At 36.0% G+C, this 26418-nt stretch overlaps 1 protein-coding gene and 1 non-coding gene across 2 annotated transcripts; one reads left to right on the forward strand and one right to left on the reverse strand.

Moving 5' to 3' along the window:
* Positions 1-12017: 12017 nt before the first annotated feature.
* On the reverse strand, positions 12018-12150 carry LOC125202890 (small nucleolar RNA Z247). Its single transcript, XR_007173226.1, has one exon. It is a non-coding gene; the product is annotated as a small nucleolar RNA Z247 (small nucleolar RNA).
* A 9651-nt stretch (positions 12151-21801) lies between these two features.
* LOC125215641 (synaptotagmin-3-like) lies at positions 21802-25321 on the forward strand. The gene is made up of 13 exons (XM_048117126.2): positions 21802-21962; positions 22063-22225; positions 22416-22514; positions 22587-22637; positions 22719-22842; positions 22937-23055; positions 23361-23462; positions 23586-23660; positions 23852-23928; positions 24018-24267; positions 24375-24743; positions 24841-24969; positions 25062-25321. The coding sequence occupies exons 2-13, from the start codon at positions 22112-22114 to the stop codon at positions 25188-25190; spliced, it is 1638 nt and encodes a 545-aa protein (XP_047973083.2). The 5' UTR covers positions 21802-21962; positions 22063-22111; the 3' UTR covers positions 25191-25321.
* Positions 25322-26418: the final 1097 nt, after the last annotated feature.

The following is a 26418-nucleotide window of genomic DNA, read 5'->3' on the forward strand; positions in this document are numbered from 1 at the left end:
AGGGCTTCTCTTGCTTTTAACGCTTCCAACTCCCACATGTTAATTGATGGGAAACGTCGTTCAACTGTTCGTCTTCCTACTATCATCCTGTCCACATAACATCCCTGACATACAGAAGCAAAAAAAACTTTACTATATGCATTTTTTTTTAAAAATTGTAAGAAAGTTACACTTACCACAAGGAAAACGATTGGACCAGTGTAGTATCTGCTAGAAGAGTTTAGCCATCTGTTATGAACGTCTAAGAGAACATTGATGACGTATTCACACCAATTGTAGTCATGGATGATTGACAAATCATCCAAGATACGTAGGATCTTTGGGATAACAGGTCCATCTGCTGGGGTCTCTATAAAACAATATTCCATGAGTACCAAGAACAGTCTCTTGAATTGGTCACCACCATCTACCTCATTCAACATAAGGATGGAAATGTCATCAACATATATATTTTTTCTTGGTTTTTTAAGAGACTTGGCAACGGCTTCCATCCACGACAAATCATGTTTCCTGAGTTTCCGTTCAATACGATGTCTTCCTTTAGGAAGACCAAGCGTCAGATGCACATCAACTTCGTCGATGTGCCTGCATTCTATCCCCGGCCCTCCTATAGGTAACCCACAAGCAATGGATTGAAGTATGATGTAACCCAGAACCCCAGTTTTGGAGGTATGTGATTTAACTTGAAATTCAGAACTGCCCCGAACCCCGAGTCAATTATATCCTTTTTTTGCTTTCCATTTAGATACTCCATGGTATTTCCAAATATTTCTGGCTTTAATCTGAATAGCAGGGCATTCACACCCTTGTTTAATCTTACCAAAACTACAAAAAAAAAAAATATTTCAATACTACATTAATATAAATGATGGACTGCAATATAGAACAAGCAATACTGCAAGATGATGATGCATTATTCTAAATGCTGCACTGCAATGTATAACAAACAATACAACAATATATAACATTCAATACAACAATATAGCATGCAAAACAACAAGATGATGCATTATCCTAAATGGTGCACTGCAATCTATAACAAACAAGACTGCATTATTTTAAATGTTGCACTGCAATGTATAACAAGCAACACAACAATATGACATAAATTATCTTATTTGTTGGTCCCTCATTTTAACTAGTAGAATGATAAGTATCTAATCATGTCATGGTTTAGGTATGAATTATCAATAATTGCTATAACTAATATCACTTGAAACAGAATTCAAAATTAGCAAAAGTTCATTTAATCTATATAGTTGTTATGAACACTGTTTTCTATTCTGAATAGATTAAATGATACCTCTGACAAATATCACTTTTACACTTCCAATAAATATATATTTAAATATCCCCACAATTAACATGCAAAACTGCAAGATGATGATGCATTATTCTAAATTGACCAATGCAATATATAACAAACAAGACTGCATTATTATAAATGACCCACTGCAATATATAACAAGTAATACTGCAAGATTTATCATAATACCTTCTCCTCCGGTCCTCTTAGTTCTTCATTTGTGTTTATTCTCGTGCTTGTTTCAGCTTCTAGTTCCTCCTCATTCATATTTTTATCTTCAGTTGTATCTCTTCTATATTCTTCTTCATCTACCTCTGACCTTGTTCTTTTTCTTGCCATTTTAATGTGTCTTTACACTGCATTAAACCAATAATATCAATCAAATATTGTCACCAATTCAAGCAACATCCAAATCATCCACAAAATGAATCATGTAGTAACATAACCCCTTTTATACATTAATACAAGCAAATCACCAACTAAGCAAATCACCAAATCAACAATTCACTTCGAGTACAACAATACTTAATCCAATAGACAAAAAATCACAATAGTCCGTCACAATGTGTCAAAAAACCCTCATACATGGAGCAAATAGCTATAAAATTTCGAAAATCACCAAAAACAGACTAAAACCTCAGATCCAAACATTAAACAAGGCATCAATTGAATGAATAATACACATACATAAATCTGCATTCACAACAAAGTAACATTCTGGAAACCTATTTCGTTCAACCCTAAACGGAATCCAATTAACATACCTTGTGAACTGTTTTCACCGTTTACTTGTTCTAGGCGTTCGGAATTCCAGAAATTAGCCCTAAATCGCGCGATTCACGGTGTAGCCTGTTGGGGTTTGTATACTAAAAGATGCTTTGAGCGTACATGCCTTTGTACAGTCAGCTTGTGCATGTATACGAGAAACGCCATGTCCACTTGTTTACCTATTTATGAGAATATATAATATAATATAATGGTTTATTATTGAAATATAATAAACAAGTCTAAGACTTTTTACTAAGAAGGTCAAGTAGGGAAATTCGATGAATCTCCTCATGAGTTTTCCAGTAGGGGACTTGGCCAGATCTAGTAAGAAGAAAAACGTATTCACAACCTAGATAGGCTTTTGCTACCTATTGGTACGGTTGCGGTGTTTGTGATAATTCTCTCTTACCTAAGAAGAGATTAGTAACACCGGTGTGGTAAAGCACTGAAAGGATCTAATTCGAAATGTATTCTTTATTGCTATCTACTGAAAGAATATATTTCAGAAAGTTTAGTATTTTCTAGTCTATGATATTAATATCAATATTATTTATTCAATCAAACGCCACTTTGACTTATCAATGTGAGAGTTTGTACGTAACTCAAGTTCATGATATCTTGGGTGGTAGTAATTGAATAATATGAAGGTATTGGAATATTATTTCATAGAATTCGTGTGCCCAGTGTGGTATGATTAAATCCCTAAGGGGTGCTCCCCAAGAGGTGTTTGAAAAAGGAATTTATTATTCAGAAAACTGCGCAGTTGGAATTTATTCCACGAATAATAAATAAAGTTTCAAACTAGAAAAACTCTTTGGAGAATTAATTTAATTCTAGTCACATAGCAGACAAGAATTAAATTGACGGATCAAGATAATCTTAAACGCGGAAAATATTATAAAATAAAATGGACCCAAGTTATTTGTAATTTGGTGATTTAAGTGAGAGTGCAATATTATTCTTTAGTGGAACAAAATAATATTCCATTGATAATATATTAAATCATGGGTCATTTGATTTAATTAGTTAATTATCTAATGGGTGAGCCCAACACTTAAGTCATTCCATGGATCCCAATCCTAGCCCAACAAGTCCATTATAAATAGTGATGAGATGTGGAAACCCTAGCACACCACAAGTCACACCTCTCAACCCTAACCCTAGCCGCCACTAGCGTGGCCTCTCTCTCCTTCATTTGACTCGATTTTCGAGCCTCCAAGAAATAGGGAGCTAGGGTTTTTGGTTTGATCTTGTCTTGTTCATTCTAATCCATAGAATTGAATCGAGATAGATAGTTTGGTGTAGTGTTCCTCCTAGATCTCATCAAGACTATTTTGGTTGTTCAAGATCCGCTCACACGGATGAATAACCAAGGACAAGGGAATAGGTTGGAAGATTCACGGTCGATAAACCAAGGATCTCCGGGTGGTGCAGCTAGCAACTTCGATCCTATGATGGATCAAGAAGAGGTAACAATCGAATTTACATCAAATTGCATGATTATGTGTTTTTGATGTATTATATCTATAGATCTATGTTTATTGCATTAAATTGGAGTCGAATGCATAATCACCTAAATAGATCCGTTAAGGACCTGTTTGTTTTCCGTGTCTTCCGCTGCGGTAGTCCCAACATAGTCGTGGCTGGAAATTGAAGTTACACGGTGTAGAGGCGGAGGCGGTGGGATTTAGAGGCAGAGGCGGAGGCGGCGGGATTTAGAGGCAGAGGCGGAGGCGGCGGGATTTAGAGTTGGAGGCGCGGGATGAGATTTTGGAGAATCGGAGATTTTGGAGAGTCGGGGAGAGAGAGAGGCGAATTTGGAGAATGACGGTATTTTTGGGGGTAACCCTAATTTGAATCTGTTTGAAATGACTAAAATGCCCCCGACAGCAATTCGGTATACACTAGACAGCAATCTCAATTCTGTTCACAAAATTAAATCTTGAGCGTTGGATTTCCGGATCTAAGAATGGATATTGGTGGTATGATGTTATTTTAACTATAGTGGCACCCTAGTGCACCCCTAGTAGAATAATGATAAGAAAATAACTAAATTGTATACATAATTAGAAATCAAATCACAACCATTAGATAAAAATAGAAGGATGAGATTAAAAAGACGAAAGTGATTTTTATTATAGATTAGATCATTTTAAAATCATTTTAGTCATACGAATGATATGAACTTGCATGAACTAAAACGATCTAAAAATGATCATCTGAACTAAATCGATTGAAAAATGACATTCGTAATAGATTATTTGATTATGCATTAGGATTTGGTTATTTTTATAACACTACCCTACATATTCATATGCATTTACGTATGGTAATAATAATAATAATAATAATAATAATAATAATAATAATAATAATAATAATAATAATAATAATAATAATAATAAATATTATTATTATTGAAAATACATAAAATATTTGACTACACATTTTTCCTAAAGTGAAAAAATTAAATAGTTGAATAAATACCATTAAAAAAAATTCTATATCAGAAATGACAAAGAATATATATTTATTATAGTGAATATCCTAAAATTTGGAGAAAAAATTGTTTTCATGGTAAATTTATTACAAAAGCTACAGTATAAATTATCTTAGAAAGTACTAGTATAAATTTATCACACTTTCCATTTACTCCAGTAAAGTGGTATCATAGTTAAATTAACATGGTGGCCCTAACAGGCATTTGTTCTATACACATGGAGTATCAAATTAGCACATCTTATCCACCTAACGTGACCTTATTATTAGTATTAGTAATGACTAATAAATACAGTATTATAAGTGAAGAAAGTGGTCAAAATATGGAAAATATTATATTTACATATTGAAAATATACTCTCATGTAGCTGCATCCGTTAATATTAGACTAGTTTTATCATTTTAGATCGTCCTTTAAATTAGATTAATTTTAAATAAGAAAATTCTTTTCACACTAATAATACTACCTCCATATTTTATAAATAGTGTAATTCTTTCCATTTTAGTCGGTCTCTTAAAAATAGAAACTTTCAAACTTTCTATTTTAAGAAAATTTTAAACACATATACATAAATTTATTTCATTTATACCACTACAACAAAGTGGACCTCATAATCCACTAATATTAATTTTATTATTTTTTTCTCTTCATTTTTCTTACTTTACCAATTTTTCTCTTTTTCTCTCTTACTTTACCAATTTTTCTCTTTTTCTCTCTTACTTTACCAATTTTTTCCATCATCTCTCTTACTTTACCAATTATGTATTAAAATCTGTGTCGTTTCAAAGGTTTCTATTTTTAAAATATGGAAGTTTACTTCAATCACATGATATATATCTTGATAGACCAATTACACATTAAAATTGGTGTTCGTTTCGAAATTGATCTATAGTCTTAAACAACCTTGTAAGCCCAAATCCCATTATATATCCCGGAAAGGAATTTGAGGTTTGTGCCAATTATGTATTGTTAGGTTTGAATTTGATAAACGAGATTCGCTTGAATTAATACTGAGAAATAGTATGCAACATTCTGTTTTGTTAGCTGGAGTACTTAATTAATAGTAAAAAATAATGTTGGATTTAATATACAGGAAAATACGTATGTTAATGGAGCATTTAAGTAGTCAATTTCGCTACTTTTTAACTTCTAATAGAAATCGTATATTTATTAGTGAGTTTCACAAATGATATTTTCTCCGTTCCTGAGCAGTGTATGCATTTCTTTCCAGAACGCGATTTAAGAAAAATTGTGTTAAGTAAATTAAGTATAAGAAATGAAAAAGGCAGAGGGAATAAAGTAATAAAGAGTAAAGTAAGTGAGAAGAAATGTGTTGACTTTTATTAAAAAATAGAAATGACGCTATGAAACATAACAAAATAACAAAATGACTTCATTACTATAGAATGAAGGGAGTAGTATTTACAACTATAGATAAAATGACAAAATAACAAAATCACTCATATATAATACTACTAGTAATCAAGTATGATGGCCCTATCCTGAGGTCTGAAGGTCCATTGGATCATGTTGCTAAAAGCCCAATATTCTGAGAGCATGTTGATAAATAGTAATAGGCATATTCGAAAATAATAATACTAATTTTTATTCATTCAACTACAGTTATATGACGCCCCATTCCCTAAGATGATAGGCTGAGAGCATCAAATTATTGTGTAATACTCCCTCCGTCCCGGCTAAGATGACACATTGCTTAGTCGGCACGGGGTTTTAGGAGTTACTGGTTAAAGTGTTTGATTGGAGAGAGAGACGGTGAGTGTAAGTATTAAAGTAGAGAGATAAAGAAAGATGAATATTTTAATATGAGTGGGAAAAAGTGGTTGAGTGTATTAATTAGAGAGAGGAAGTTACCAAAAAAAGAAATGTGTCATATTAGTTGGGACAAACTAAAAAAGAAAACGTGTCATCTTAAGCGGGACGAAGGGAGTAGAATCTTAGTTTTCCTTACCTTTTCTCTTATCTTTTCTCTTACGTCTCCCAATACTTTTATTTTTATTCTCGATCAATATAAAATTAATTCAACTAGTCTCACAACATAAAAGAATATGGAGCAAATGCTGTTGATTTTCCAATTAAAAATATTAAAAACGTTACCAACAGGTTCTAGTGACTTGGCAGCGGGAGCTACGGTGACCTTGAGTTGAGGTTACGAGTTCAAACTCTGCCACTAGCTGGAAGACTTTCGGTTTTAATTAGTGAAGACGGGTTTAGTACACTCGTGGTCAAACTAAAAAAAATAAATAAAAAGGTTATACTCTAGTCTCTCAAGCATTTTCTTCATCCCCGTGTTACCGTGTACATAATTTTACAGCATACTACATAATTTAGAATAAACAAAGATTCGATCATTTTATTGTATTATGTATTGTTTGAGATTATGAACTCAAATTTTAAACTATGTTTGAGATTAGTATTTATTTTTCTTGGAGTTGTATAATTCAGTAATTCACGAAGGAAGTATTTATTGTCTATCATTGCATGAGGAAAGTAAAATTGTCTAACGATATTAATATATAATTAGTATAAAGTTGAATATGACTTAACATCCATATGAAGATATTTCTCTACCACCAATAAATAAAGGAAAATTGGTGCAAAAACACTCGTGCATGCCCATGGACACACTACACGTGTGTGCATGTGGAGAAATACTAATAACTCTTTTAGTCAATTATTTATCGAATCTTTATTACTCCATTTAAACTAGAAAATGTATAGTACAAATCTAGATTTTCATATCCAAATTGCATGTTGTTTGATTCATACTTTATCTCGTCAGCGAGAAGAAAAATAATGCTTTAGTGGGTACAAATTTTTTTAATTAATTATAAGAATAATTTATTTTAACAAAATACTAATGTTTTTATATAATAAGTCAATAACCATATTTTTTGGACTTTATAGTAAGGGAGAACTCATATAAACTTTTATCATTTACAAAATTAATTTGTTAAGAGTTGAGATATTTTAGTTTTGCTTAACTCAACCACTCATTGAAGGTGGTTTGAATTTTCGAACTTATTAATTAATTGAAGTGAACGTGTTATCAGTTGTAGCCGCGTTTCGTTGTAAAGATATTAATGGAAGGAGCCCCATTGAATACCCATAACTATTCGTTTTGGGTGTCTATCGTTTGGTTTTTGTGGAAAAGGGTCTATTTGTATTTTATTGCCTAAGAAAATGTTTTTAAGGGAAGGGATGAATAGAGAGTTAAAAAGAAATAATTGTTATATTTAAAACTCTTTTTAAATAAGGGAAGGAATGAGTAGAGAGATCAAGAGATGTAATAAATATATATGATTTTTTGGGTGAAAACTCTTTTTTAAATAAGAAGGTGTTAGGAAAAGACGAAAAATTTGAAAAGAGAGATTTTTTTTATTCACTTTTTGATGGCATATTACATGAAGGAAATCAGCTTTATACAAACTGATCGAAGGATCCAGAAAGGGAAGTTACAATCACTAAATACAGAATACAAAAGGATGCAAGTTTATATCAGTTATAAAGCTCAGCTCTTATCAGTTACGAGCTGCTTACATTCCACCTTATCCTTTGAAGTAACTTTGTTGAGATGAGCTGGATCAATGCATTCAAAGTTGCAAGTTTCACTTCCATGTAGACATCTTTGTTTGGTTGCATTTGTGATAGAGCACACAAGGCTTTGTGTATCATGGCTCTCATGCTTTGAAGATTGTGTGCTAACATCCCCTCTCAATTCGAGCATAGACCGAGGATAAATGCCCAACTTATTCCGAAGGCGTGAGAAGAATTGGTACGATAGAGGTTGGGTGAGAATATCAGCCGTTTGATCAGAGGAAGGGACATGACGAAGGTCAATCATCTTAGCACGAACTTTATCTCGGACGAAGTGGATATCCAACTCAATATGCTTGGAGCGTGCATGAAGAACCGGATTACTTGCTAATGCAATCATACTAATGTTGTCGACCCAAATGAAAGGGGTAGAAGAGCATCGAATACCAAGTTCATGAAGTAAAGATGAAACCCATTGAACTTCACAAACAGTCTGAGCAAGGCTTCGATATTCAGCCTCAGTGCTGGAACGTGAGACGATTGGTTGCTTCTTCGAGCACCAAGAAATCAGATTCTTGCCATAAAAAACACATTAGCCAGAGACTGAGCGACGACCATCAAGATCAGAGGCCCAATCCGAGTCAGAGAAGGCAGTCAAAGAAGAATTAGACGGTTGCACATGGAGTCCGTAGTCAACTGAGCTGGCAAGGTAGCGCAAAATGCGCTTGACTGCTTTCCAGTGAGTATCCAATGGAGAAGCCATAAATTGGCTGACTTTGTTCACCGAATAGCTGATTTCTGGCCGTGTGAGGGTAGCATACTGCAAAGCACCAACCGTGCTCCTGTAGAGTTTTCCATCAATGGTGGGATTCGCATCATTTTTAGATAATTTAAGGTTGGCAAGCATGGGAGTTGGATAGCCTTTAGCGTCCTGCATTTTAACTCTATCAAGAATGTCTCGGATGTAAGCACCTTGGCTCAGGTGTAGACCATGTTTAGTACGTGCAACATCAACACCGAGGAAGTGAGTAACTTCACCCAAGTCTTTAAGAGAAAACTGCTTGCTTAGACAATCGATGACCTGGCTGATAACAGAAGGAGAGGTGCCTGTTATCAACATATCATCAACATAGATGAGAAGATAAGTAACCTCTGAACCACGTGAGCGGAAGAAGAGTGAAGTGTCGGCCATGGATTGGGTGAAGCCAAGAGACAAAAGTGCAGCTTGTACAGTGACGAACCAAGAGCGTGAAGCTTGTTTTAAGCCGTAGATGGCTTTGTTGAGTTTGCAAACAAGGTGAGGGCCACCCTGTTCGAAGCCGAGGGGCTGCTTCATGTAGATTTCTTCCTCTAAATCACCATGAAAGAAAACGTTGTTCACATCCAAGTGTGTAATTTTCCAGCCAGCAGAGACAACAATAGAAAGAATTAGCCGGATTGTTGTGGGTTTAACAACCGGGCTAAATGTTTCGGTGTAGTCGAATCCCGGCTCTTGAGAGAAACCTTGAGCCACGAGGCGAGCCTTGTGCCGAGCAATGCTACCATCTGCAAGCTTTTTTAATCTGAAAATCCAAGAACAACCAAGAATATTTTTTTCCAGAGGAAGTATGGTTAGTATCCATGTTTTGTTTAGCAAGAGGGCTAGAAATTCATCGAGCATCGCCTGTTTCCAAACTGGAATTAAAAGGGCTGCCATGGCGGACCTAGGGAGAGAAGAGTGAGGGAGAAGAACAAGAAGAGCCTTGGGCTTGAAAATGCCAGCTTTAGGACGAGTCACCATTGGATGACCAACAACTTTATTTTGATTGGATGGAGGAGATGCACAAGTAGAGTGATCAGAGGAAGATGAAGGAGGTTCATGAGCATTGAGAGAAGAGTTAGCTGATGGAGATGATGTATCATCAGAGGGGGAAGGATAAACAAGGGGCACCGAGGGAGAACTTGAGGTAGAAGATGATTCATTGGAGGGGGAAGGAGGGATAAGGGGAATAGGTGATGCTGAGGAAGACAGAGAGGAGGAAGAAGATGGTGCCAGATTTGGTGGTGGATTAGAGAGAACTGTGAGAGGAGTGAAGGACGGAGAATGAGATAACTGGGAAGATGGAGAGGATTTGGATAGGTGAGGAAAAGTTGATTCATTAAAAATCACATCCCGTGATATGATAACCTTCCCATTGTCAAGGAGAACCTTGTAACCTTTGTGATTGCTGCTATAGCCAAGAAATGTAGCAGGGGATGATCTAAACTCTAATTTGTGGTGATTGTATGGTCTCAAGAATGGATAGCAGAGGCAACCGAAAACTCTCATGTTATTATAGTTAGGCTTGGAATGATGTAGAATCTCAAAGGGAGAGTTGAAGTTGAGAGTTTTTGTAGGGAGTCGATTTATGATATAAATGGCTGAAGAGAATGCATCATCCCAATGTATTGAGGGTAAGCCAGACTGAGATAGCATGGCTAATCCCATCTCTACAACATGTCTATTCTTCCTTTCAACTAAGCCGTTTTGCTGGGGAGTGTAGGGGCAAGATAATCTGTGATGGATTCCAGAATCATGGAAGAACTTTGTAAGGCTCCTATATTCCCCACCCCAATCACTTTGAACCATTTTAATTTTAAGATTAAATTGGTTCTCAACAGCAGCTTTGAAGTTTTTGAAAACTCCCTCTACTTCACTTTTAGCTTTCAAAAAATAGATCCAAGAGAATCTTGTAAATTGATCGATGAAAGTGATGTAGTATGAAAAGCCATTACGGGATTTTACAGGAGATGGTCCCCATAAATCTGTGTGAATTAGCTGAAGAGGAGCAGTATATGAGGTGTTAGAATTGGGATATGGGAGTCTATGGCTCTTTGCATTGCAACAAGGATGGCAAAGCACACTTGATTTTATTGATTTATAAGAAATATTACAACTCTTGAGGGTACGTTCAACCATATCAAAGGCGCTATGGCCAAGGCGCTTATGCCAAACATCTAAAGATGAAATAACAGAAGTTGAAAAAATAGCAAGATAACTTGAGGATGATGAGCTATCAGAAACACAGGAGCTGCTCTTATGTTGTTGGGAATGAGAGTTAAAGGAAGACATGGAGGACTTGACTTTGTGAAGATGGAAGTGATAGAGTCCGTTCTCAAGCGTGCCCTTGAGGATTACTAGTTTGGTGGCTCGGTCCTTGACAAGGCAAAAGTTGGAGTGAAACTCAAAGAAGACATCATTATCAAGTGCAAATTGAGAAACACTTAAAAGATTTTTAGAGATATGGGGAACATGAAGAAGATTATGGAGAAAAAGAGATTTCGATGCAGGATGAGGAGATGATTTAAAATGAGAGCTGCCAATGCGAGCAATGTTGATGCCAACACCATTGCCTAAAAGAAGAGAGTTACCTCCTTGATATTCGGTGGCTGTGTTGAGAGTGGTGAAGTCATTTGAGACGTGGTTTGTAGCACCAGAATCAGAATACCATGAGGTGATGGATGAAGCATCAAGGTTCAACTCAGAAGGTGGATGAGATGAGGCAGGTTGAGAACGAGGTGGAATCTGATATCCATGATGTGGTCGGGAATGAACCAGATTAGCAGAAGGAGCTGATTGCTGAAAGTTGGGAGTACGGAGAAGAGGCCTGGAATTAGCTTGAGGAGAGAAGCCTTGATCGAACCTATTCCAACAGCGGTCCGCAGAGTGTCCCGGTTTATGGCAGAGTTGGCAAGTAAGGCGACCATTATTAATTCTGCCACGACCACGCCCTCCGCGAAAGTTAGAGAAGCGACCATTATTTCTAGGCATAGGGGGTCTATTATCATTGCGAGGAGTGGTGTATGCAATATGAGCTGAAGGAGAACCGTCAGTGTTGATTGAGGAAGAGCGAGCAGCCTCATGTCGCGATTCAAAGCTCAACAAGAGGGCGCTCACGTCTGGAACAGTCCAACTACCCCTCGAGGTGACCGTGACCATAACGGGATCATACTCGAAGCCAAGACCAGTAAGGATATGAAGAATATGATCCTCTTCAGAGACAATACAACCGGCAGAGCTGAGAAGGTCGCAGAAAGACTTGATTTTGTAGAGATATTCTTGCATTGAGAGGTTGTTCCTCTTGAAGGTTTGGAGTTGTAGCTTGTAGTGCATGACTTTAGCTTTTGATTGGCTGGCGAAGCTCGACTCAATAGTTTCCCAAATGTCCTTACTGGACTTGAGTCCAACGATAAGAATCATAGTGCTTTCCGAGAGGGAGCCTTGTATCCAAGCCAGAAAAGCGGGATTCACTTGAGATGGAGACGAATCAGTACCTTCGATGAGAGGAGGAGGAATTTCTTGATTGCCGGAGAGATATCCTTCAAGGCCATAGCCTGCAACGGTTGCCAAAATTTGTTGGTGCCATATGAGAAAGTTGTTGGGAGTGAGCTTTATAGAGAGAGGAGGAGTGTTGGAGAAGAATGGAGTGGAAGAAGGAATCACAGAGGATAAGGGAGGGGAGATGAAATCAGATTCAGTGCTGGAAGCCATTAGAGAAAAAGAGATAAAGCAGGGACAAGAAATGAGGGAGGTGGGAAAGGATCAGAACCTAGGCGAGTGATACCATGTTAGGAAAAGACGAAAAATGCTCTTTGAAAAGAGAGATTTTTTTTATTCACTTTTTGATGGCATATTACATGAAGGAAATCAGCTTTATACAAACTGATCGAAGGATCCAGAAAGGGAAGTTACAATCACTAAATACATAATACAGAAGGATGCAAGTTTATATCAGTTATAAAGCTCAGCTCTTATCAGTTACGAGCTGCTTACATTCCACCTTATCCTTTGGAGTAACTTTGTTGAGATAAGCTGGATCAATGCATTCAAAGCTGCAAGTTTCACTTCCATGTAGACATCTTTGTTTGGTTGCATTTGTGACAGAGCACACAAGGCTTTGTGTATCATGGCTCTCATGCTTTGAAGATTGTGTGCTAACAGAAGGGTATGTGAGAAGGTATATCTTATTCAATTTTGAAAATGTATATTTACACTTTTTCTATATAAAATGTAAATATGGTAATTATTAATGTGAATCACATTTGCATGGTTTTCTCCCTTAATTTTATGCACTTTAAGTATTTTATAGACTTATTGTTGTGTTGTAAGTTTGCTTTTATGAAAACTAACTCAATGCAAAATGAAAAAAAGGAAAGTAAGTAAGAATGTACTATGTACATCAATTGACCTATATTCAGATACATTTCCAAATACTTGCATAAGAGCATCCACAATAGGATGGACACTTTGGCTGGACACTTTTACGTTTTTTGTCCATAGCCACTTTTTATTTGTCCACGGACATAAAAAAAGTTTCCGCAGCAATAATGGACACTTTTTTTTAGCCACATTTCACTTTATTTTATTTGTTGTATATTTTAATTCAATTACAATTAAAATAATCGGACTAAAAATAATTAGATAAAAACGGCTAATAAAACAAATTAAAATTGAAAACTAAATTTTCGTCGGATTAAAGTAAGGGGAAAATTACAACGAAAATTTGATCTACGGAAAATCACACATGTTCTTCACGCTACGCCGCCTCCCCTACGTGCCCAGACCTCTTCAATCAAATCGACCTGGAGTTGGTCATGTGCTGTGCTCCTGCATATATCAGCGAAACGTTGGATCAGATATTCATTACTACGTGGTACACTCATCTGTATCGGCCCGGAGGCAACGCCGTGACTTGAACTTGCACCATCTTCCGGTGCCCAACGTTCTGCAGCAAATCCTTCATCTTCTATTATCATATTGTGCAATATGATACATGCTAACATAATATTCGCGACATAATCTTCGTGCCAAACTCGTGTCGGGCAGCGTACTCATCGCGCTTGGAGCACACCAAAAGCTCGCTCAACATCTTTACTAGCGGCCTCTTGTTTTCGCGCAAAATATTATCCCCTCGCTCCAGCCGGTTGGCGAAGTGTCTTGACGAATACGGGCCAACGAGGGTATATTCCATCTGCCAAATAGTATTCCATGTGATACTGCGTGCCGTTTTCTACGAAACTGGTCTCTGGACCCTCTCCCCGGCACTCATCATTGAAGATAGGCGACGACTGCAGAACGTTGATGTCGTTGTTCGAACCTGCAACACCGAAATACGCATGCCAGATCCGCAAACGGTAGTCAGCAACGACTTCCAGGATCATTGAAGGATGATTGCTTTTGAAACTAGTAGTGAACTGGCCTTTCCACGCTACCGGGCAGTTTTTCCACTCCCAATACATGCAATCAATGCTGCCCATCATCCCTGGGAAACTGTGCACCGCACCGTGCATATCTGGCAGTCTCTGGCTGTAACATCCCACTTTTTCGAACCCTAATTTTTTTTAGACGTAAAAATTTTTGCATTAAATGCTTTTAATGCTATGATATATGTGGATTAAATTATGAGTAATTATTGCATGACTCTTGTGACCTAATTGCGAATTGGAGTTGAATAGTCAAGCTTGTTGAATATATGACGTGGCTATTGAATAGTCAATATTGTGGGAAATATGACATGGCCGTGGAATGGTCAAAGTCGTTGGACAAATGTGAAGTGGAGGTGAAATTAGAATGGTGGATTTGTGATGTGAATATGCGAATATTTTGATGCGGGGTGAAATAATATAGTGGTGAATTATTTTCCTAAGGGATGAGTGAGAATTAAATAGGAGCATTATTTATTCACATGGAATTTTCGACCCTCCTATTTATTGGAAAGAAATCCTATTTTTCTTAGATTTAATTATTGCTTGGGATAATTATTTAAATTAAATTCAAAGTCTGGTTATTCCTTATTTATTGAAATTTTCGGCCCTTATGATTTTCGAAAATCTCCTATATTATGGGAGAAGGGATTATTTTATTATATTATTTGATCCCTTGTTTATTCTTTTTCATAAATAAATTCAAATATCCTAGCATATCTTACCATATCTAAGGAGATCTTGTCATATCTTATTTTAAATAATATTTGAAATTGATTCCTTGTAGAGAATCAATATTCACGCCACTTTCCCTACTTAATTGGGGAGATTATTATTTTTATTCTGCTCCGTGATATTTTATTCTACTCCGTGAAATACCAAATTAATCACATGCTAATTAAATAGCATGGAATTCGAAAATTCCTATTATTCTCTACCAAAAATCACGCCAACTACACTCTACCATATCTTTCAAATCTTTAATTTAGTTAATTAAAGATATTATATTTTGCACTCTATAAATAAGAGTGAAACCCTAAACCTAGAATCAAAAATCACGCCTCCCTCTCTCTCAAAATTCACGCCACTTTCTCTCCCACTCTCTCCCAAATTTTCTTCTACTTTTCTCCAAGATTTCTTCATCTTTTGAGAAGAATTCAAGTTGAAGCCTCAAGAATTATTGAAGAATCAAGATTCTACTTTGTTTCTACCGTTTGTTATATCGAGAAAAGGTATTTTTATATTAATCTTTTCTCATCTAACCGATTAGTCGGTGTTCTTGAGCTCTCATGCATTTAGATTGAGTGAAAGGGGAAACAATTGATGTATATGGGATGCATATATGTGTGGGTGTGTGAATCGTGTGTGTGTGTGCGTCGGTGCGTGTGGGTGTGTTTTAAAACACTCATGCGTGACACGTTGTGGTGATAGATCTGGAGTTGTTGTGCGAATAAAAAGTGATACGATAATAATATCTTGGTTTTGAATGGTGATATTAAAATGAATCGATGGGAAAAGGGAAACGTTAGGAACATGCATGAATATGAGTAGATGATTGAGACTTACTTGTGATATATATAAATTAAAGGTGGTAATTCGCGCTCTCGGTGTGTTAGCAAGAGGAAGAACATACTTGTGATCTAAGGAATCGAGGTGGGCTTTATTCTTAAACTCTCTCTTATGTTACAAATATATGAAAGTGGAGCGATAAGGGTGGATTAAACTGTTATGTCATGCCTATGATTATTTTGGATATTGTGTGTGCCTGATGCCTAGTTTGTGAGTGCGCTCCATTAGGCTATAGGGCTATATAAACGAATTCGGGTCTGAGTAGGGCCGCAAACCCTATCAGGCTAGTGTACACGGGAGATCGGGAGCCGTCCTTGCTAGTCGGCTGGTCTCGTGGGCGAAAGTGTGGCCACACTTCGTCGCACCATGATATTGTTGATTGATGAGAAAATGGGAGGTATTGTTTGACTGGCTAGTCCATGAGATATTTTTGTGATACTCGATGCTATTCTTTAAATAAATGCAAAAACTCGAGTTCACTATGGTAAGGGTGGCATAGCTATTAAAACGTTTTGGCATGAGTTCACTGAGTATGTTTAAAATACTCAGCTCTGCATGTGTTTTCCCTATGTGCAGGTTGAGCGATGACGAGCGGGTGGCGGTGTTGAGCTAATAAATCGAATAATGATATGATCGTTTGAAACATCAAGTGGAGTTATGTCTTCATACATGTTCTTCATTTTTCTCTTGGTTGCTTCCGCTAAACACGAAACTTAGTATCATCGTTTTTGAACTATTTCATTATTTTTTGGAATATCGAGACATTATGCGTTTTGTTGGATTTACATTAAACCCTTGACCTTTGAGCATAGTTATGATATCTATTCATCTTTTGATTTTCTTGATTAAACCGTTGACTTATTGCTTTGATAGTTCGTTAAATACCTTGGTCGAATCTCATTAAATGAAACCCTAGCCTATGTTGTGTTGCTTTTAAGTCTGCCTAGGTAGCAGTCGCCGCATTTATATTACCCTAGAATGTCGGGCTGTTACACTGGCACTCATCAGGGGTTGGCTTTCGTAGGAACTCCGGACCAAAGACTTCCCGCATGCCCTTATAAAACTGCCGGAGCACCTCTAGACTAGTCGTCTCACCCATCTGTAGGTATTCGTCGAACATATCAGCCGGTCCGGCATAGACAAGCTGCCTTATTGCAGAGGTGCATTTCTGAAAAGTAGACAGTCCGATCCGGCCAGTGCAATCACTCCGGAGGTTGAAGCAACCGTACCGGTCCGCCAATGTCGTCGCTATATGGGTGAAGAGCGATCGCGACATTCTGAAACGCCGACGGAAAATCTCAGTTGGGTAACGGGGGTTAGCGCTAAAGTAGTCTGCCATAAGCCGCTCAGCCGCTCAGCCGCTCCGACATGGTCTCATGGGATTGTCCGACGATGACGAATCTCACGAGGGATCGTCGCCGCCGCCTCATCCTCCTTCTCGGCTTCCCTCTGCACCTCTTGAATCAAAGAATCACATGCTTCATTCCACAAATCATCCATAAATAGCAATGGAAATCCACAAATTTTTAGAGCTAGAAAAATTGGATAGAAAGTGAACTGGGTGTGAAGATGTGTGTGGAGAGAAGATGAAAATGGGAGGAATATTTATAATAAAAACAATTAAAAATCCAAAAAAAAAAAAGCATGTAAATCGGCGACCACCGCGGCGGTTTCGCCGTGCAATAGATAGCCGCGGCGGCCGCCGCGTTTCTCTCTCCTCCGGCTCGTCCTCGGCGCATTCGGGGCGAAAGCCCTTCCGCCCCATAAAACCGTCCGCCTCCGGGGCGGCCTCTTCCGCCACAGTAGACAGGCGCGGCTTAGCCGCGATCGAGGCGCACGCCGCGGCGCCGCTACTGTGGATGCTCTAAGGTTACCAATGTCTTCATCTTTGAAAGAGATTCGTGTGGTTACCTTGCATGCTTCAATTGAGATTCGATTGAGAAATGTATGACCCTTTTATGAGAGTTGCTCTGTGTTGTCAAGAGAGTGAAGAAATTTTGGCAAAAATTAGGGATATAGAGATATACATGCCTTTTATGTGTCCAATCTCTTTTTACTTTAGATAAACTTCAAAAATTCAGATCTCAACCCTCTCCACAATTATAAAAGAAAGTTCATTGAGTTCATAATTCACCTCTTTTATTCTATCATTTTTTCATCTTTTAATTTTCTTCCATCTTTTACTTGACGGAGAACCTTAGAGATCCACAGAAGAGAGGATTGTAGATTTTCTTTTATATCATCCAATAGAAGATTCGTCCACCGTGGTATTTTTTTCTATATCAAATCAAACTATGTGTGGCTAATTTTTTGGATTATTCCTAATTTGTAGTTGTATTTGTTTTGTACTTTTATTCTCCAAGAGTCCAGACTATAGTTATAAAACTCTATGCTAAAACTGTTCATGTATGAAGATTGTTTTTTCACCTGTTTTAGAAATTAATCATCTTTTTCTATTGCTTTCATTTAGTTTTAGTTTCTACTGTTATCTTATCTCCTTTTTTAAAATCAATTTTAGTCTCTTTTTTAAAAGCTTTTCATCGTAACCGTCTTCATGTAGGCTTGCTCCTTAAATAAACTAGTATTAACCCCCGTGCTATGCACGGGACATAAGAGTTTCAAATAATGATTATAAAATATAATAAATATATTAAAAATAAGAATTCAAAGCACTATGAAGATTTAAAATAACAGAATGTAATTATTGTCTCACTCTAAATGAAGAATTTACTATCCCTAATGAATGAAATATTTCAATTTCAGCAAAACGATTTTATAAAATTTTAATTTATGATCTAAGTGGAGTAAAAACAATAAAATTAATAACAAAGAAAAGATGTGTGACTAATGATCAAAGAGTGTGAGTTAATACGAATAAGATATACAAATAACGAAAATACGTGTGAGTAAAGATCAAAGAATAGAAATTAGATAATTGGAATAAGAAATGTACAATAACAATATATTAGATAAATAAATAAAAAAATTAATTTATCATTGCGTATTGTAATAATATCCGGTATTGACATTAACTCAGTAACCATGATAAATCTTAAACAATTAATGGTTGATAATTATGTTATGATTCTTGTGAGCGAGTAAAGTTATAATGAACTTCATTTACTCCTAAATTTCTATGCCAATTCAATAACGAAACATCTTATTTCTATTTTGTGTTCTTTTTTCTTTCTGTTGATCATGGTTTTTTAAACATTGCGATAATTAGCAAAGTGTGATCAAGGCTAGAGGTGAGTATTTGTTTCTCAGTTTGATTTTCTAGCCAAATAGTGAAATTTTAACCCATAAATAGCTACTTTAGATGTATTTCACTTTTTTTTTATTAAAAATTATCGACACTGAGTATATACAAATAAAATAAATAAATATGGATGACAAATTTGACCTTAAATATGGGTAAGTAGTGATATTGACAGATTTCTATGTTTGAGGATTCTTGTATTTTGTTGTTAATGGTTCACATAGAAATTTGAACTCATAATATACATTTAGAGTTGTTTTAGAAAATCAAAGTTTATTTAAATAAGTATATGTTAATAAGCATTAAAAAAAATAAGATCATTGGTAACTAATCCAATCTATTTTTCAGCATATAGTTAAGACCAAAAAGAGGAATAACTATAACCATATTTGTTAGTTTGATCTATACATATATATGTTGATCCTAGTTGTGGCATGTTAATCATCTATTCTTATAATTGACTGCTGTTGCAATGTAAAGTATAATTGAATACTTTGCAAGTGTTGGTGTTTAATGATGGTAAGTTTTGATCTTCAAATTTACCATAATTTATGGTACCTAGTTTTGGCATTTTCTATTCAGAAATCCAAAAATTAGAAATCAAAATTAGAACCTACATAATAGAGCAAAGCATCCAAATTTGAACTCTATTTAATTAAAAAAATATCAAATTATTATTAAAGTTTAAAATATAAAATATACATTTAAAGCTCAAAATAATGCCCAAGTATTATAATTAATACTCAAAATAAAGTACATATATTAATAAACTCCCAAACCCTAAAAAATTGGCGCCCCCTTCCCGCTTTCTCCTCTCTCACGCTCGCCACCATTTTTGTAGTAGCACTCTTTTCTCTATCTTTCAATCTCAACCTTCCTTCTCCAGTAACATTTCTCCCTAATTATTGGCAAAGGGCCATTACAAAATTCAATCTTGAATTAAAATGGAGCTCGGTCCCCCTCCAACAATGTCCTCCTCAAGGCCAACCGCGCCGCCGGCTGCTCACCGCCATCGCCGTCGCATTCCCTTCCTTACCTCCGTCGTCCGCCGTATGACCTCAGGCCGCACCGACTCCTCCGACACCCATAGGCTGAGAGTCATGCCGTGAACTTGAGGTTCTTCATCTGAATGTCTAGCTGCTGCTCCTATGCTCGATTCCGGGATTGTGGCTTACTTCAACGGCTTACGTTTCTGGCAGTTGGATCTTCACCTCTATAGCTTAGCTTTTATAGCAATGGTGCTTTTTTTATGGATAATGCTACTTCTCTTCTAAGCCAAATTGTTTGGGAAGACCACCTTTTTGGAAACACCATTAACTCTGCACAAATGTCGTCCGCCGCTGCTCCGGCGATGATTGGGGGTCTGCATCGATGCACTCTTTCTCCTTCCTCTTTCTTCTTCTCACCCTTCTCTCTCTATGTTTCATTTTGGGATATGGATCCCCTGCTCAAAGCCACAACAGGGTGTGCTGTTCCACACAGCCAAATATTTAATTAAAAAAGAAATTAATATTTAAATGTTATTATTTATGAATTTTATATTTGGCTGTGTGAAACAGCACACCCTGCTGTGGCTTTGAGCACAGCATGGGATCCATATCCTTCATTTTGCAGATTCAATATCGTTTTATAATTGTTCCAAATCTTGATTGGGAAGCTATCATTTAATTGGATCAACTTTCTATCCAATAGTTGTTATTTCTCAAAATGACCAAAAAAATGAACAAAATAGCTTTAAATTCTCCCTCCAAAAAGGGTAAAAATGTCTTTTCACCATACTGTCACTTTAGGTTAGGATAGATTCCCTCCTTCCATTAAAAATATGAATTGCTATTTCTCTTGTAGCTTGTCCCTTATAACAATAAAATTTAAAATTTAAGAAACTTTGTTTTTGCTAATGAAATGTAGCCCATTTTTATTAATAATATAATATTTTTTCTTTTTAAAAAGTTTACCAATTATACTTATATCCTTTCAAAAGAGTATAGTTTTAAATGACGGAAAGAGTATTTTTAACACAATTATTTTGTAATTAAAAGTATTTTTAGACTATTTATTATACTTGTGCTTATTTGTATCCCAATTTTTCCCATTTTAAACATAAAAATTACGAATTTATTTATAAGTAAAATGACCGACTTGTAGTGACTAAATGATTTTATTTATTTATATATGCTTATCAATATCTGACAACCTCGAATTTTCCATCGAGATTTACGTAATAATAGTAGAATATTACATCTTGTAGTTTGTTACACTTAAATTTTAATCTCTTAACATTATCATCTACCACATAGGATATTATCTTCAACGTACATATAACAAATTAACAATATTAACACAGTAAATAGAATAAGATGTAATTGCTCTAAAATTAAGCTAACACATATTTATATCAAATTGCATTATAAAATTAAATATGAAATTAAACATAATTAATCTTAAGAAAGAATCAATCAATCCCTTTTGCAAATCACAAGTTGTGCATGTCATCAATTAATAAAATACAAGTATTTCAAATCTCACACCACCCGTCTCATTCAAACACAATTAAAAGATTTTGGACCAATTCTTGATGAAACCTTATTTCAATTTGTGGCGTAGTCTTGCGCAATTCAACTACCCATTATGACAAAAAACAAATTAAACCTCCATTGCTCGCCACGTTCGCATTTAAAACAAGCCTCCAAATTCTTTGAATCAGTTTACGTCAACACCCGCTTACGAAAAACATCGACGCTACGCCAGCTGGGACGGAAAAAAATCCAGTCTTTTGATTAATGGTATATTCCAAATTAATGATCCTCTTCTTAACTTGTTCATTTTCACGTTTTTCTCTCTTGTTAAGTTGTTGATTTTTCACGTTTTTGTCTCTGGTTATAGATTGTCGGTGACCATTGCAAGAGTTATGATGTTTCGATGATTAAAGACGATGGGATTTCTAGAGAGTTTGTTGGAATGGATAGGATTTGGGTTTGGGATTCCAATAGGAATCGTTGTCGGATTCTTGGTGTTTATGTACTTTGACCCCACAGATGTATCCAAGGTAAGAATTCATGTTTCTACTGCTTATTTAGTAAATGGCAATTTTCCAGTTCAAGATTCATTTTTTTTTTTGCTTTTTTGTGATTCTTGAAAGAATCCCATTTGATCATTTCTAGTTAGAAGTTGATATGTTGAAAATATTGGACTTCAAAATGTTGCCTTATACAAGCGTTTGGTGTTTGAATTTGTAGGAGGTTGTGATTAACTCGGTTAATGAATTTGACTCGAGCTCCATAGTTGATATCATGCCTAATCTTCCACTATGGGTGATGAATCCAGACTATGAGAGAGTGAGCCTGCTTGAAATGTTTTTGAGTCATGTTTTTGGTTTCCAAATGATTTATATGCTTTGATTTTTGTAGGTTGATTGGTTAAACAGAGTAATCCTTGATGCATGGCCATATATTGATAAGGTGAAGTGATATATATGTTCAATGCAAGTTGCACCGGCTTTCTTCCATTTTCGCCTTTCTAATTTCGAGCATTGCCTTCAGGCAGCGTGTGGGATTATAAAGACCACAGCGGAAGCTATCTTTGCAGAGTATATTGGCCAATATCAGATCAAATCGATAGATTTTGAACGCCTTACTCTTGGAAGCCTTCCTCCCAAGATTCATGGTAAGATCTGAGTAGTCACTAGTCACCTCAATCTGAAGATACAATGTTGAATATGATCTAATGTTGTTATGCGATTTTGGCCTTTTCCCAACAGGTCTGAAGCCCCAAGAGTCTAATGAGAATGAACTAGTTCTTGATCTTGCACTGAGATGGGCTGGGGATGCTGACATTGCTCTGGAAGTAAAATTGTCATCTCTACGACTAGCTATCCAGGTAAGACGAACATCACTAGCTCTGCACTTTCGATTGATGTTGTCATGCAATTTCGGCCTTTTCAATTCTCTTGCATATGCTCATCTTTGTTAGAGTGAAGTGAACATTTGAAACTTGTGAGGTCAATGAAAAAGGGTGTGTTTTATTTTGGATAACTGATCATAGCTTTTCCAATTCTATAATGATAATAGTATCATTATTTAACAAGAGTTCGCACTAAAGTGAGTATGTACTAACTGCATAATGTGGATTGCACGTATGATGCCACATTTTTTAATGTATCATTGAGCTGATTCTGATGCCAGGTTGTAGACATTCAAATATCATCAGCAACAAGGATCGTTTTGAGACCTTTTGTACCGTCATTCCCATGTTTTTCAAGCATTGCCGTTTCCCTGATGGAGAAGGTAAGCAAACCTGAATCTCGCCATTCTCAAGTTTCGATTATTGTTCAATAGAGACAGACTTTCAGTTCTCAACTTCTGTAGAATCATTTGAACTCACTTAACACACTCATTGCAAGATTGCAGCCAATGGTAGACTTTGGGCTTCGAATTATGGGATGTGATATTATGTCAGTACCCGGTGTGTACCATATTTTACAGGTGCTCCTATCTCTTTGATCCCCTTCTGCATATGAAAAACGATACGTGTGTGATTGTGCCTTGTCTTAGCTGATTAATAGTCTAAACAACATTGGATGCATGAGTATCGAATTTGAAGATGATTGTCTTTTTTCTTGATGTCTTGTCTCTTGCTGGATTCGCTGTGATGCCCGAACCTCTGTTTCTTGCAGGACATTGTGGCGAGGCAAGTCGCTAAGCTTTATCTCTGGCCCCAAACGTTAGAGATAGACATCCTTGATAGTTCATTGTAAGTTTTAACATTCTCTCAGAAACTAATAAATGTGATTCGTTTATTCAAAATCTTTCACTCTGATTCTTCTATTCGTAAATCGTCAGAGGGGCTACGAAGAAGCCTGTTGGAATACTACATGTCAAGGTTGTAAGAGCACACAATCTCTTAAACATGGATTTCCTGAGCACATCTGATCCCTATGTTAAACTGAGCCTCACAGGGGAAAGACTCCCTTCAAAGAAGACGACGGTCAAGAAGAATAATCTTAATCCCGAATGGAACGAGACCTTCAAGCTGACCGTGAAGGACCCTATGTCCCAAGTTCTACAGCTGAAACTCTATGATTGGGAAAAGGTATACATTATGTGCATTTAGTTAATCCGCAAAACAAGTTTGCTCATTGAGTTCGTCTAAAGATTATGTTGTGTAACACTTCTTTTCTTTTCCTATTTGAATACCAGGTTGGTGCTCATGACTATCTAGGAATGCAGGTAGTTCCACTGAATACGCTCGTTCCATACGAGAAACAAGACATCACGCTTGATTTGCAGAATAGCATGGACCCGAACGACCCTCATAATAAGAAGCCACACGGCCAGATCACATTCGAGACGACCTTTGTTCCTTTTCTCGAAGACAGCAAGAAATTTAGTTCATCATCTGGTTCTTCAGGAGATGGAAGTTCAAGAAACGGCCATGAAAGCATGTCGTTGAGTGGGACGGGGCTGCTCCTTGTTAGAGTTGTGGAGGCTAAGGATGTTGAAGGGAAGACCAGCCCGAGCAGCCCTTATGCCACAGTCCTGTTTAGAGGCGACAAACGGCGAACTAAGGTGAGATTTTTCACTAATCACACTTCAATATATGTTTAACTTAATTAATACTAACATTCAAATTTGCAATTTGCAATTCGCAATGCATCATCCGTAGACTGTGAAGAAAACTCGAAACCCTTATTGGAACGAAGAATTCCAGTTCGTGCTAGATGAGGCTCCCGTGAAGGATTTCATCAAGATCGAGGTTATGAGCAAGAGACGGCGCATGGGAGTCATGTGTAAGGTACAACCACCATAACTTCCATCTATCTATCTCATTAATGTATGGCTCACAATTTTTATCATGATGTTGATTGTGCTGTTTGACATGTATAGGACTCGTTGGGGTACGTAGAGATTCACTTGGCCGATGTGGTCGACAACGAGCATATCAACGAGAAGTATCATCTGATCGACTCGAGAGATGGAATTATACATTTGGACATAAGGTGGAAAGTTGTATAACTGTTTCTTGTTTCCATCTGCAGATTTTTGTTTTCTTTGAATGCATAGATGTATATGTGATCACAAAGAAATTTAAACACAAACAAATGGCGGGAAATATATAGATATTTATATACTTGTTGAGATTTTAATTTAATCTACACATATATAAGGATATTATTTTATAAAATTGTGTTTACCTGTTGTAAAAGAGCATTGTTTTACAAAATATTGTAGTGTTAAACAATAATGAGGCAGTAGGATTAAACGTACTTGTTCAAAAACAGAACATTTAATTATGAAAAAATCTATTATTTGGTTTTAATAGAAGAATTTTTTTTTTATGTATATAAAAAATGGAAAATTGTCCTAAACGGAGTACATCATATTTGGACGAATTCTAATTTTGCACGTAAATGTTTGAAATTTACAATAAAATACACCAAGTACTATTTTTTTTTTCTAGTTTTCCCCGATTATTAATTTAGTTGAAATTGAAGCTGATATTTTAAAACGAAATTGAAGCTTGATTGAAACTTGAAACCGAAACCAGTGTCAATTTTGCCTGAACAAAAAATCAGGACAAATTTTGAAAAAATAAATTTAATGTATTTTATTTCAAAATTAGAAAATTTTGGATTTTCTCCAAACTTGATTATTTTAGGATAATTTTCTTAAATGCAATAAGAAGAGAAAAAGAAATGGCATCCTAGTTTATATTGGTATTAAAATTACATATATTTGATTTTGATAGGGTACACTATATGTCTATATCTCTGTTCAATTTCAGACTTGAAGTTTACATTAAAATAACACCAAGTGTTTTTCCTCTAATTTGTCCATGAGTATTCCCGATAGTAAAACAAGACACTTGGAACCCATTTTGACCGCCAATATTATTTTTCTATGTCGAATATTAGTATTTTAAATTGCCTACAAATAACTTCTTTGGTTGGTAAAATAACATAACAAAATTTCGTAATTTAATGTAAAGTTCATGAAATATAACAAAATTTAATCCAAACTTCATAATTTAAATGAGTATTATCCGTAATAAATACACTTATATGTTCTAAACTAATCAACTTACTTGAACTTCTACCTTCATTAATATTGTGTATGTAAAAAATTTAAAGCAATCATTTATCTATAAAGTGGAATGATTATTGCTCATTAGTACAAAAAACACCATATAAAAAACAGCAAAAGAAAATTACTCCACCTTATCTTGAAAGAGATATTTTTATCT

The sequence above is a fragment of the Salvia hispanica genome, chromosome 2 (assembly GCF_029641045.1).
Source record: "Salvia hispanica isolate PSC_SH4W2 chromosome 2, Shi_PSC_v1, whole genome shotgun sequence".
NCBI lineage: Eukaryota > Viridiplantae > Streptophyta > Magnoliopsida > Lamiales > Lamiaceae > Salvia > Salvia hispanica.